This window comes from Medicago sativa, chromosome 1 (assembly GCF_051527215.1).
Source record: "Medicago sativa cultivar Bolivia chromosome 1, Bolivia_mono, whole genome shotgun sequence".
NCBI lineage: Eukaryota > Viridiplantae > Streptophyta > Magnoliopsida > Fabales > Fabaceae > Medicago > Medicago sativa.
Window position 1 is genome coordinate 60,676,153 of NC_140749.1, and position 15,168 is coordinate 60,691,320.

At 30.8% G+C, this 15,168-nt stretch overlaps 1 protein-coding gene across 1 annotated transcript; it reads left to right on the plus strand.

Moving 5' to 3' along the window:
- The first annotated feature begins 5,950 nt into the window (after positions 1–5,950).
- Positions 5,951–6,680, plus strand: LOC146956011 (uncharacterized). The gene has a single exon (XM_085716223.1). It carries the CDS (start codon positions 5,957–5,959, stop codon positions 6,449–6,451), a length of 495 nt encoding a protein of 164 aa, XP_085572349.1. The 5' UTR covers positions 5,951–5,956; the 3' UTR covers positions 6,452–6,680.
- The last annotated feature ends 8,488 nt before the right edge of the window (positions 6,681–15,168 follow it).

A 15,168-nucleotide genomic window follows, 5' to 3' on the forward strand; every position in this document is an offset into this window, starting at 1 on the left:
ATTGTCCTAGGTGCAGTCACAATCTCATAACCAATTTCACTGTAAAACAACCATGTAGGATATAAATGATCAACCTTATGCCACATCACTAACATAACAAAAACTTATGGATTTAATTTAAGAAATAGAATGCGTAAAGTATGGTGATGGCAATGTACACGTAATGTGACTTAAAAGATCTATGAGACAAGACAAATACTTAGAGAGACAGATATTTGAAGGATCTCGTTAATAAGTGTTCTAAAAATATTGCTTAAGAAATTCATAAAAGTAAATTTTGTTTTAAAAATACAAGTTAAACACATGTAAAAATCATAATTAGACAAATGTTAATGTAAATGTTATTACTTTTAGATGCCTAAACAAACCTTAACTGCTCTTGTTAGCATTTTTCATTCTTAAATAACATAAATGACTAAACAATGTATTTTGTCAACATTTTAATGCTACTACCGTATGACTTTTTCAATATGTTAAATTTTGGATACTTGTAAAACAAAGAAGAATCTCCTGAGTTCGAATCCAGATTTGGACATGCATAAACGTTAAAACTCGTTTTCATTTATTTGCATCTTACAAGACTTAAGAGATTAGTCTCCGCAAGTTACGCGCAAAGGATAACCGATTTAAAAAAAAATGAAGTAGCTTTCTAAGTGCATACCCGGTACCAATGCATGTACGATACTTTTTGGAAACTTTTTTTTTTTCTCATAATTTTGTTGCGAGTGAAATTTGTTGCTTTTTTTTTTATCAAGTAAAACTTGTTGCTTTATCATAGATTGATATAATATTATTTATGTATTTAAGTTTCTTTGTTGTTGTAATCAAACACAATTTTTTACTTTTTAATATGTTATTGTGATATTTTTGATGTGAATCGGAGAACTTTACTCTTTCATAAAATGTTATATGACAAAACTTGTGTTTTTTTTTTTATTTACCATAATGTACCTTACTATTTTTTAAAGAGTGCTAACAACACACATTTTATAACACACCCTAATATTTACTCTCTCATTGGATGAAACTCATGAGTATCACCACTTTAAGCAAGACATATTTCCAAGTACAGATCTTATACACGTTTCATCTAATGATTTATGTCGAATTTTCTTTGTACACCTTATATTTATCTTTCATATTTAATCCACAATTTATATCCTCTCAAGTTATTAATAATAAGACTAAGTTTCTAAGATATTTTCTTTTCTCATCCCAACTATGGTCGAATCCACCACTAGATTTCATCATTAGTACATAGATTTTTGATGTAGTACATGCACTATAAAATAGTGAACGTTACACGTCAATTTTTGTGGCTACTCACAATGCATTTGAATTTTGTAAGTTGTAACAAAAAAACAACACTGTCCTAGTAGATTTGGATTCAGAAGGTTTTGAGTTTTCACATTCTCAACCGACGCAAAACTATAATTTAAGCTTATTGGAACGGTATTCTAAGCATAACTGAATTCTGAAAGAAGAAAGAATCGAGAGAATTTGCTTCCCTGAAGGAAGCATGGAGAGATGTTAATTGAGGGATGAAGATATGGGACAGTTAGGGAGAAGTGGGAACAAAAATGATAACGTAATACTCATTGACAGCTCAATAGAACACAGAAATGCACGTGGAATAGTTGTGTCTAATCAAATAATTCATTCAGTTACTAATGAAATAGATAAAAATTATATGAATTATTGTTTCTTGATAATAAAAAATGAATTGTTGTTTTAAAAATTCGGAACGGTTGATTCAATCAGTTGGGTCAGTAATTAGATATTTTGAAGGAGTTCGAAGGAGGAGGTTCTGAGTTCAATCATCAGAAACTAACATAACTAATTTGTATAAACCCTAAAAAAATTAAATCAGATAATTTGTCATATGGTTTGACTATTATTGTTTCTTGATAATAAAAAATGAACTATTGTTTTATAAATCGGAACAGACTGGTTGGGTCGATAATAAGATACTTTGAAGGATCTTTCAAAAAAATAAAAGATACTTTGAAGGAGTTCGAAAGAGGAGGTACGAGTTCGATCATCAGTAACATAACTACCGGCTAATTGTTAACATTTATCTATAAAGAAACAAAATCAGACAATTTGTCCTAGGGTTTGACCTAGATTATATTGAACCAATTCTTATTATTTATTTGTTATCTACCTCAGTCATAATTGAACAAGATGAATAAATTGAACTATGACTTATGATATGAATAATTTCTTGAAGTATCATCAACCATTTTCCTTTGGTTCTGCCTCTTGTAAGAGTAATTGAGACATAATATCTTCACCCACCCGTGAGTCTCATGGCCCAAACCTCATGTGCAGCATGCCCTTTGCTTGATTCCTCACTCACACACTCTTCTATCATGTACCTTATCTATAAGACTATAACATGCCCCATTTTACATCATTCTCATATTTTACTTTTTATAATATATAATGAAAATTTTAGACCGTGAAGCACTTACTTAGAATGTGGTCGTGTCCCCTCAAAATTTGGACAAAATATGAATGAAATTGGCAACTTTGGAAACTTTTATGAAAAATTACTATATATGCACTCAACATTAAAAAAGTTTTACATAAACATTCAAATATAGATTATTCGATTAGAGGTGACATAAATAGATGGATTAAATCGGATAGAAAATCATCGTAAATAGGATTTTTGTCCCTCCAATGGTTGATCGTTTGGATCGTCTTGGAAATTAACTAACCTCTATTTGGATGCGTAAGTTACAGCTTAAAGCTCTTTGCTCCTCCCTAAAAATGTGTTATGCACAAATCAAGCATTGGTCCTCTCCTACAAACTCCTTAACAACTTGATCCACACCCATGATATTTTTTTTGTTTTGTTTTTGTGTGTAGACATTTTAGAAAATAAATAACAGCATAAAACTATGGTGACATATTTTTTTGGTACGTCTATGGTGACATATACTTCCACGTCTTTAATTATTAAAAATAAGGTTCAATCCATTTCAACTATTTAGACTTGTCCCTCTGCCTATGAATTGTGACAATGACTAGAAGACTAGATACTTTTGATTTGATAAAAATGGCAACATGAGGATAGAATCTGGAAGTACACTGGTTGTAATGTACTTTTGTTATATAACGTGAAATAAATGGCATTGCAATTTGCAAGTACATATTATTAGTAAGTAATTTTCATAAGATCCATTGAGGTGCTTTTTAGATTCACGTGTCTCATCTTTCTGGAATGTAAGTGTTACAATCATTCATATTCATGTGTAAAACTGAACGCGCAAAACTGAACCTTTCAATTTCAAACCAACTAAGCACAATCTACATTTGTCTCAAAGGGAGATGAACCAATGTGCTGTCTCTTATAAGATGACCAGACTAGCAAGCACAACCTCAAACATTGTCTTCACTTATCTATTTCACTATAAATGCTCAATCCTTCAAATAAAATCAAGTTAATTTTGATCTCACATTTTAATTTCCTAATTATACCAAAAAATACTTATCTATAACAAGGGTACAAAATCATAGTTTTAAGTCAAGTTACCTTGTCATCCTTAATGTTATAGGCAAATGTGAACGATGCAACCGCAATGCTGCATTGCGGTTACAAAGAGTGATTGTGGTTGCATACACAATTATACTAAGTATTTGTTTGTATGGTTAACAAGACCCTTATACTAAATATTTGTTTGTATGGTTTCTTTTTGTTTATAATGTTGAGTATGTAATATTTAGGAATTTGGATTGTCTTTAATCACAATCTCATTTATTCACACAATCAACATATGGATGTCCGATGAATCAAGATCGGACAGTGCAGAAAATATACACATTTTGTTTTTCTTGTTAATTCTAAAACTATTGAATTTGGAATATAATTGGCTAATCTTTATCCAATGGCTATCGATGTGTTAACTGCATGAGCGTGTTAATTTTTTTATTGTGTGCAATCCCGATTGTTACATTGACAAATATTTATGTGACCATGTTGAATGTAAGTCAACTAAATACAACGTATTATGGTTGAAACTTCTATAGATCCATTAAGAGAAAACATAGGAAGGGAATCAATTCAAAGATAGTGTGGTCAAAGTTTAGAGTGGTAAAGAACTGTGACTTCCATTCTCCACTCTGAAACCAATAGTATTTTCTTCCATCCCTTAACCCTTTTGCAAGGGATAGCCCATTTCCTGCAAGCTAAATAAAGCAAGGGAAAAACAAAACTTATTGCAAGATATAGAATACCAAAGAGACTTTACATATGTAACATTTTGTACGGATTGTACCCTATTTAGCCCTTAATTAGAAAACACATGTTTTAAATTAAAGTAGTGTGCTAACACCAATCCAAAAGGGACTATTAAATTCAAATCTCAATAAGTGCTTAGAAAAAGCTAATAAAATTGACAAGGATAACGGCATATATAAAAGGTGGCAGATAAAAATAATTATTTCATCCCCCACAACAATACATAATGATATCAAATTATTAATAACTATGTGATGTAACTCCATCTCCACTTCCCTTTCTGACCTCAAATCAAATCCATTAACAAAAAATACTACATAAATGATTCTAAATTGCGGTCTGCAATTGCAACTGTGGCAACAACATAAATGTTTTAGAGGTATCTGCAAGCTTAGAATAACATAAAAATTGTAATTTGGTTGCATTTGTGATTTGTCGTCATTTGTGTGTATTCCACCACAATATTAAAGTTTGTAATATAATTGTTCTAGTATACTAGAATGTCTTACATTAAGGTTTGATGTAATTTATAAACAACATCCACACTCCTTTATTCAACCAGACACCTTTTACAAATAACAAAAATGTGACGGTTCACGTAAGATCCAAACATACAATACCTTGAACGCATATTTGACGTCAAAACATTTTCTTTAGGTCTACTTTGGATAAATAATCATAACTGCAATTTGCAAATTTGATTGTATACCTAAGATTAAAGTTCACATATGCATCATCATCCACTTTCTAGCACTAAATTAATTGTCACACCTACGATTAAAACACTTAACAATACAAAATAAGTCAACAATTATGACTCAAAAGAAGAAAAAAAAGTAGAGTTGTATATCTGCAACCTTCTCTTCTCTAAAATATGAAGAAAGTGCTTAATCATATGACATGTATTTGATCCATCCCCCATGTTATATTTGAAATAAGTGGGTTTTGCACTTTGCCCAAGAAACTTATCCCATCCCTCTTTCATATCTTATCTTTTTCTCCCTAAAGTGGGGTCTTCAAGGTTGAGAACTTCAAAATTTTCAACAATTGCATACAAGGACAGAGCCCTTACAAAGTTACATACAATACTTCCTAGGAGTCATATTGTTAATTAATAAATCAGTTTTATATACATTATTTTTTATTTTATTTTATTTTATGTATCTTTGAATCATTGCCTTACATGTTCGTACAGTTTCGTATCAAAGATCAGTGCCATGCTCTAAAAACTACCTAGCTAACAAACAAGGTCAGCAACTATAAATAACCGAAATTTTTTAATAATTTATTTATTTTATAACCATAATAGTGTTTTTATAACTACGATATAAGTGGAAAATATTCGATCACAAAACATAGCTAATACGTTATACAAAAATTCCATTGAAATATTCAATGAAGTTAGTAATTCTTTATGTTCTTACATAGAGGCGTGTCTCCTCCAAACTAATTTTTTAATAAAAAATATTATTGAAAAATATCTACCAGCTTAATCAGTAACTAATCTCAAATAAATGATTGATCACGATTAGTAAAGTCCTTCAAATCATGTTTTCCATCTTCATAATTTGAACCGAAGATTTTTATAATACTTCAGTTCCACTCAGATCAACATAATATTGGTGTAATTGAATAATATTATAGTATGTTTACATATGTTGATACCCATAATTAGCAATAGCATAGGCTACCAATCATGCCAACCATTTAATGCTTGATCCACACAATTGGTTCTTCCCCATGCCACCATTATATAAACCTTATCACTTTCCATCCAAGTACTCATCACTATACTTCTCTCTCCCTCTCATTACATCCTATACTCTAGGCACTATGAAGTCAAGATTTTTGAAAGGATGTGTTAACAAATGCAAGAAAATGGGAAGTATAGTAAAAACTTGTGCTACTTGTGAAGATTGTTGTGAAAGAGGTTTATGGTCTTCTCTGCATGAAAGTTGCTCCATACCAAGTGATGTACCAAAAGGTCATATGGTTGTATATGTAGGAGAGAATTACAAAAGATATGTGATCAAAATTGCATTGCTTCATCATCCACTCTTCAAGGCCTTGTTGGATCAAGCTCAAGAAGAGTATGATTTCATTGCTCATTCAAAACTATGTATTCCTTGTGATGAACATCTTTTCCTAAGTGTCCTGCGATGTGCTAGTTCCCCACAGAATCAAAGGATGTGTTTGTGTCTCTAACAAATTACTTCGTTGATGAGACATTAATTAGTAGTTTTGTGATGTTGAAATTATTGAACTTTTATAGCTAACTGTGGTGATGAGTGATGATATTATATGGTTTTTTCTAGATTACCCTCTCTTATTTAGAGGGTATTTACCCCCTCATGATATCAACCAATCAAAATGTAATATACATTGGCAACATTAAATGTCAAATAAATGAGTAAATTTTTTTTATAAAAAAAAAATCAATTTTAGGTAACTTTTAATACTTTTAATTTTTATTTAATTATAGACAAGATTACATTATAGGTCATTTATCTTATTTATTTGTAACACTTTGGTCCTTTATCTTTATTTTTTTCCGTTTAGGACTTTTATCTCTCATAAAAGCACATATACATCCTTTTTCTCATTTTTTTTATTAAAAAAATACATAATTTTATTTTTTAAATATATTTTTATTAAAAATGAAAAAAAAATCCAGAAATATGATGAAGATGTTCATCATCTCCATCTTCTTTCTTTGAATCTTCATCATCTTCATTGAATCAGAAAAAATTCTACATAAATATATCTCCAAATATCATGAATTAATGTTATGTTCACCTCATATCTTCTTTTAAACACAAAAATCAAAACCCTATAGAAAAGAGATTTAGTGTCATCACAAAAAAAAAATTAGTTATATAAATTGTCACACCGTATATTATTATTATTTTCTAACTCAATATTCAAACCCGGCATAAAAATAACCCCAAAGTTGAGAGCAGCTTTGCACATCAATTTTGTTGTTTCCAGAACAATCTTAACTTTTGTAAAGCCTAACCCTTCCGCCAGTGACTAAGCCTCCACCATCCGCCTTGCAACATTTGTGAAATTAAGGTTTTGATTTTTGTGTTTAAAAGAAGATTTGAGGTGAATATAACATTAATTCATGATATTTGGAGATATATTTTAGTAGAATTTTTTTTATTTAAAGAAGATGATGAAGATTCAAAGGAAGAAGATGAAGATGATGAACATCTTCATCATATTTCTGGATTTTTTTTTCATTTTTAATAAAAATATATTTTTAGAAATAAAATTATGTATTTTTTAATAAAAAATGAGAAAAAAGATGTATATGTGCTTTTAAGAGAGATAAAGGACCTAAACGGGAAAAAATAAAGATAAATGACCAAATTGTTACAAAAAAAATAAGATAAAGGACCCCAAATGTAATCTTGCCTTAATTATATTTAGTTGTTCAATCTTAATTAGTTTACACGACAAGACTGGCTTAGAACAATTAAAATTTCACATCAAATTTCTTTCATCTAAATGTCCTTAAATTTATCCGTTACATTCATAAAATTTCTTCTTCCCATTTTGATTGTTCAATTTTGTCGTTCTAAACTGCCGCATTTTTCAATTTTCATGAGAATCGTCGTCGTTCGTTTGATTCCAAATATCGTGAGAATTACCGTTATTTCCAGAACCACGTCAGATATGGTGAGTTGATTTTATTAGGTTGGCTACTTAAATAAAAAAAGTCACGATACCTGACGCGGTTCTAGAAACAACGACAATTCTCACTATAATTTGAAACTGCAGCAGTTTTGAACGACAAAATTGAACAATCAAAATGGGAAGAAAACGAAAAAGAAACAAGAATTGATCAATAGGGAAGAATAAAGAAGAAATTTGAATGAAGGAGATGTTTTTGTTCTCACGTTCGGGGTTGTGGAATGGAAGAAATTTTATGAATGTAAGTGATGAATTTAAAGACATCCAGATGAAAGAAATTTGATGTAAAAATTTTATTTGTTATAAGTCTTGTAGTGTAAATTAATTAAGATTGAACACCTTAATATAATTAAATAAAAGAGTAAATTACACTCTTCTCCCCTCAAAGATTCTTGAATTACACTCCCCTCCCCTGTTATGTTAAAATATACAACTCCCCTCCCCCCTTATTCAAAACATATTAGAAAACATTTCATTCCCCTCCCTTAAGAGAATCTTGAATTACATTCTTCTCTCTTCTTATGTTAAAATCTACACTTTATTTCCTCAATAATCTAGCAAAAATAAAATAAAATAATCTAACACACTTAAAAAAAAAGTACCACGGGTCTATTTTAACATAATCAAAATTTGAATACATATTTTTCGCTATTTTTTATTCACAATTACATTAACATATAATTTTAAACCCTATTATAAAATATGAAACAACCAAAAAATAAAATTACAATAATTACTAAATACAATAAAATATGGTTATATAAAAATTAGTTTTATACTATAAATTATAAACTTAATAGCAAAATATTTAAGTTTAATTACCATTGATATTTAAATTATAAAGAAATGAATTTATTTTTCTTAAATGGTGGTTCAAAATTAGTATATATCATAAAAATATTTATTTATGTTAAAATAGATTAAAGTGTAGTACATATTTAATTATTAAGGGAGAGGGTTGTAATTCAAGCATCTTAGAGGGAGAGGAGTGTAGATTTTATTTTTAAAGGGAGGGAAGTGTATATTTTAACATAAGAGGGGTGGGGAGTGTAATTTACTCTAAATAAAAATTAAAAGTATTAAAAGTTACCTTATGATTAAGATGAACTTTTTTATTTTTAGAAAAAATTGATTCATTTATTTGACATTTAATGTTGTCTATGCATATTACATTTTTATTGGTTGATATCATGAGAGGGTAAATTACCCCCTAAACAAGAGAGGGTAACATAGTTCTCACCATATTATATATATAATGTAGCCGTAATATTAATTAAAATATGTTGTAAGTAGATTGATCGAGATGTAAGGGATGTAATTTATCATCAATTCAAGAAGAGAGATGATTCTAATTAATTTCTTTTTGTTGGTCTTATGTGTACAAAGATTTGGAAGTGGTTGTACTAGATTGAGCAAAAACAAGTTAGTTTTCCGAAGTAACTAAACTTGCACTACCCAATTGCTACTGCATTAAATTTCCTAAAAAAAAGAAGCTAAATTATGCCCTTGAGACATAAGTTAAGAAAATAAATGTAGAAGTTTTTTATTAGAAATTATGCATCCAATATATTAAAAGTTATATTTTCAATATAAAATTTATTTTAATTTCTATGTTAACCTTCTTAACTTGTTTCCTTAGAACACAAGTTAGCATGACAAAAAAAAAAATTGCTACTTAACTTGTCCCCATAGGCCACAAGTTAGCCTGACAAAAAAAATATTGCTACTACATTAATGACTAGTAATTTGTATGCCACATTTCAAATTGAGGTCACACTACTACAAGAAGTTGAATTAGATGTCTAATTTTGTCGATAAATGTTAAAATATGCAAAAAGTGGATTTGTTTTCTTTCGGTAGTGGACACACATATAAGACAATTGGGTTATAGTATGCTAGTTTAAGATGCAATGCCCCAAGTTATCTGGATTATGGTTCTGATTTAGCAAAGGGGTGAATCCTTCCCCAAGTATTTTCATAGATACATAAACGTCGATTTAATCACCTTGATGACTCAACCAACTCGAAGCATTTAGTTCAGATCAAATTTAGGGTGTATTTGTTTTAACTTTTAAGAAAAATGGTCTTGTTAACACGACACAAGTTAAAAACTAAAAAAAAGGAAATGAAAGATAATTTTTTTATTTTTTTAGATGTTAAATGCTCAATTTTCAATATTATATTTCTACATTTTGTTTTCTTAACATGTCAAGTTAGCTTTTCCCTAAAAATAAAATAGATTCAGTGTTGAAGCTATTTGTGTTTGGCCATGTCAAGTTATCTAGAATTTTTTTTTATAAAAAAAAAAAATTTAACTTGTTCATGTGTTACCTCATTGTTTTTGAAAAAAGTTAATCCTAATAGCTTTTCATATTAGAGTCAAAATAGTTTTTTTTTTTATAAAATGATTTTTTTAAAAATCCTAAACAAACACTTAAAAATAACAAACATAATTTTTTTAGAAAAAAATCTTAAAGAAACGCATTAGGTAATGGATTTAAAATTTTAATTTTTGCGAACCCAGTATTTTGAAAGAAAATTGTGAACTTTTTCCTCTCTAAATTTTTTTGGTGAACTTTTTATTTGGTTGTTGGATAAGTGCTTATCTTCCATTTGTTTAATTTAATTTTTGAATTAATTTTACCCAACAAAAATCTACGGCACTAAAAAATTTCGTTTTTATTTATTAGTTAATGCTATAGTGTAAGATTTATATGTGTTGATCTAGAAGTATTTATTGTAAATGTTGAATTTTTCGCTAAATAAAATGTCATTTAATTACATGCATGCACACACACACATACATATATATATATATATATATATATATATATATATATATATATATATATATATATATATATATATATATATATATATATGGAAATTTAAAGAAATAGTATGTTTTCTGACTCGAACAACCCTACTTCTTTTTTTTGAGGGATCGAACAAAACCTACTTGTCATTACTCAATTGAAATATTTCTGGTTCGACCGAAATTTCATGCTTCTGACCTAATACACATCAGTAAAGTTCATGTTAATAATATTTTTTCAGGAAATTTAACAAACCGAAAATGTCATGTGGATGTGGACTAATGTTGGGACTGGAAAAGTTGAAATGATGGTGAAAAATGAAGGTGATAATAATTAAATAGCAAAGGTACTGGCCAATAGGTTGCGTAAAGTTGTCAGCAGTGTTGTTTCTGACTCTCAATCTGCGTTCGTAAAAGGGAAACAAATTTTGGATGGTATTCTAATAGCAAATGAAGCAGTGGATGAGGCCAGACGTATGAAAAAAGAGTTGCTTATGTTCAAGGTTGATTTTGAAAAGGCATACGACTCAGTGGATTTAAATTATCTTGACTCCGTTATGGCTAAAATGAATTTCCCACCTCTATGGCGGAAATGGATATCAGAGTGTGTGGGAACGGCAACGGCCTCTGTTTTGGTTAATGGGTGCCCAACAGATGAGTTTCCTATTGAGAGGGGTCTTCGGCAGGGTGATCCGTTATCTCCGTTTTTATTTTTGTTAGCCGCAGAAGGATTCAGTGTTCTTATGTCTGCTATAGTGGGGGCACAACTTTTCAACGGATATGGGGTAGGTTCGGTTGGTGATGTTAAGTTGACTCATCTTCAATTTGCGGATGACACTTTGATCATTGGTGATAAGAGTTGGTTGAATGTCCGTACTATGCGTGCAGTGTTGCTTCTGTTTGAAGATATTTCGGGGCTGAAGGTCAATTTTCACAAAAGCATGTTGACGGGTGTAAATATTTCGGATTCTTGGTTGTCGGAGGCGGCTTCGGTAATGAATTGTCGTCGGGGTACCATTCCTTTTATTTATTTGGGACTCCCTATTGGTGGTGATTCTAGGAAGTTGACTTTTTGGAAACCGGTTGTCGATCGCATTGTTACTCGCCTGTCGTCGTGGAATAATAAATTCCTTTCCTTCGGTGGCCGTCTGGTACTTCTGAAGTCTGTCCTGTCCTCTCTTCCAGTTTACTTTCTTTCCTTTTTCAAAGCCCCTACAGGTATAATTTCTTCTATTGAATCTATTTTTAAAACATTTTTTTGGGGGGGTAGTGAGGATAATAGGAAAATAGCCTGGATTAGTTGGGAGTCTATTTGCACTCCTAAGGAGGATGGAGGTTTGGGGGTTAGGAGGGTGGGAGATTTTAATATTTCTTTGTTGGGAAAGTGGTGCTGGAGGATGTTGGTTGATAAGGGTGGGTTGTGGTATCGTGTCTTGAAATCACGGTACGGGGAGGAGGGGGGCGGTTGAAGGATGGAGGGAATGTGAGTTCTTCATGGTGGAGGTCGATTTGTAGGATCCGAGAGGGGGTCGGTATCGGTGTTGGTAGTTGGTTGAGGACAATATACGACGGTTGGTGGGTGATGGAAGGGAAACTTTATTCTGGTATGACAAATGGGTGGGGGAATTACCATTACGATTGAAATTTCCCCGCCTTTTTGATTTGGCTGTGAATAAAGAGCGAACAGTAGAGGAGATGAGGAGGTTAGGGTGGGAAGTGGGAGGTGGAGCGTGGGAGTGGAGACGTCGGTTACTAGCTTGGGAGGAGGAGAGTGTGGGGGAGTGTTCTGTTATGCTTCATAACGTTGTTTTGCAGGATACATCAACTGATACTTGGCGGTGGTTGCTCGATCCAATCCATGGTTACACTGTTCGAGGAACATATCACTTTTTTACTACTTCAGGGGCAGGTGTTGACAGATCGCGGGTTGATGATGTTTGGCACAGGTCTATTCCCTCAAAGGTGTCCTTGTTTGTATGGCGTCTCCTTCGTGACAGATTGCCTACTAAAAATAATTTGGCAACGAGGAGAGTTATTCAACCAACAGATACAGTTTGCACAGCTGGTTGCGGTGATTTGGAAACAACTTCCCACTTGTTCTTAGGCTGTGACATTTACAGTTCTCTTTGGTTACTTGTGTTGCATTGGTTAGGTATTTCATCAGTTCTTCATGGAGAGCTACGTCAGCATTTTGTGCAGTTTACTCATATGGCTGGTTTGCCTAGATTCTCTTATCTTTATTTACGGTTAATTTGGTTTGCATCTGTTTGGGTGATTTGGAAGGAAAGGAACAACCGTGTTTTCAACAATGTGGCAGTGCATCCTTCCGTGCTCCTGGAAAAAGTTAAACTTAATTCTTTTTTGTGGTTAAAGTCAAAACAGGTTGCTTTCTCTTATAGTTATCATGACTGGTGGAAAAGTCCGTTACAGTGTATGGGTGTCCACTAGTGTTGATTGTTTGTTAGTGCTCATGCGTTTTGAGGCACTGTGACTTTGTAAATACTTTTGTTTGCTTCATCCTTTGCACACCTTGTGCGGGGTGATTCGTGGTTAATATTACATCATTTTAGCTTGTTCAAAAAAAAAATAATTAAATAGCAAAAATTAAAAAATTAGCATTTTTAGCAATGTATAAGGGTGAAGGTATTGATGTAGGGGTATAGATAATTTACCCAGCTTGAAAGAATGTTTGGGCGGGTTGGGTTAAATCTGGCCCATGTGTAGCTAATATACAAGCCATGTGAAATTAAAAGAAAAACAAATTTCTCTTTAGACCCCCTCAATATCTTTAAGGCCCTCTAAATATACATTCCGTAGTTATCTATCGCATGTATGTTTGACAAAAAAAACGTACATATGGTAGATAATTAATGGATGTGTATTTAGGGGATCTTAAAGATATTGAGGTGCATAAAGAGAAACGTTCAAGGTAAAAATTATTGACACTTAAATTTTAGGGTTAAACAACGTTAAATATCTAAAATTACATTTTAGCTACCTCTAAAAATTTTAAGCAAGTTTTGCTCTCCTAAAATTTTCTATCACGACTTTTAGTCTCATGTGCACCCTTCAGATTTTTGAATGAATCTTTGCATAGATGTTTAAAATAATTATAACAATCTCTCCCAATTATATATATTTTTTTGAATTTTTTAACGAAATACGAATTAAATATGATTTATCAAGCTCTAAAAGCTTAAAGATTCATGTTTATTTCATCTCTTGTTAAAAAAAATTAAACTGTTGCAAGTGATATTTATATAATGTACTAAATATGATTGCAAAAAATAATTCAAAATTTTGAAGGATACACATAAGTTTAATTTTTTTTTTATTACCGAATTAGAGACCAAAAGTTGTGAAGAAAAAATAATTGGAGGATCAAAACTTGTTGAAAATTTTAGAGGGACTAAAAATAAAATATAAGATATTTATTGGGATCAAAAACTGATTTAATCTTAAATTTTATTACTACACTAAAACATTTTGGAAATTTATATCCTAATATAGATATTGTCTAAATACATGTTTCCTTAACATCAAATGCAATAGAAGGAGCATAAAAGACCGTGTAAATTTGTTTGACATTGGTTCTAAAAGTGAAGCCTGATGATCAAAGGGTTGAGACACTGAAGGAGTTTAAGGAAGAGGCTCGAGTTTGATCTTTATTGCTAACATTTACCCCTCTACTCTTGTATCATATTCTTCATGAAGAGAACAAATGTGGAGATATTCTATCTAAGTTGGGAGCAAATGGCGTTGTTACCCAATAACCCATCTTTTGTCCTTGATCAGCTATTCTTGCGGATGATTAAAGGACCTTTGGTGCGACCTTTTTAGGTAGTTTCTGTTTTCCTTGTTTTTTTGTCTCTTTGTTTTCTCATGTAACCAAAAAAAACTAACAATTAACATTTGTCTATAAAAATAATGTTTGATTGACGTCTAATGAGAGTCATCTCACTCCTTTAGGTTTATTTTCAAATTGTTTATATGAGGTGGCAAAATCTGAGTTTTTATTAGTTGTCGGTGTAATTTAACTCCTTTATTTTAAAACCGAACTAAACTACATATATAAATTTTAATGTTTTGTTGTTTTATTTTTAGTGTGGGATATGATATTAACTTTTTTTATTTGAAATAAATAATACATTTTTTGACAGATTTAATATGACATATATTTATTGATTTTTACTATTTCATATGGTGCAAACATAATTGATTCTTATTACTTTATAATGTGTGCTTTTTACTATATTATGCATGTATGTGTTGATTTTATTTAGTTTGTAATGTATTAAGTGCCATAATATTAACAAGCGAAAAAACGGACACTAACAAGTTGTTTATGTGCCTTTTCTATTTGTATTATATTAATTTTAATTTATATATTTCAATTTTATAATATCAATAT

Excerpts from the sequence above, each read along its gene's own strand:
- LOC146956011 (XM_085716223.1), top strand. The coding sequence starts at position 5,957 with ATGCTTGATCCACACAATTGGTTCTTCCCCATGCCACCATTATATAAA.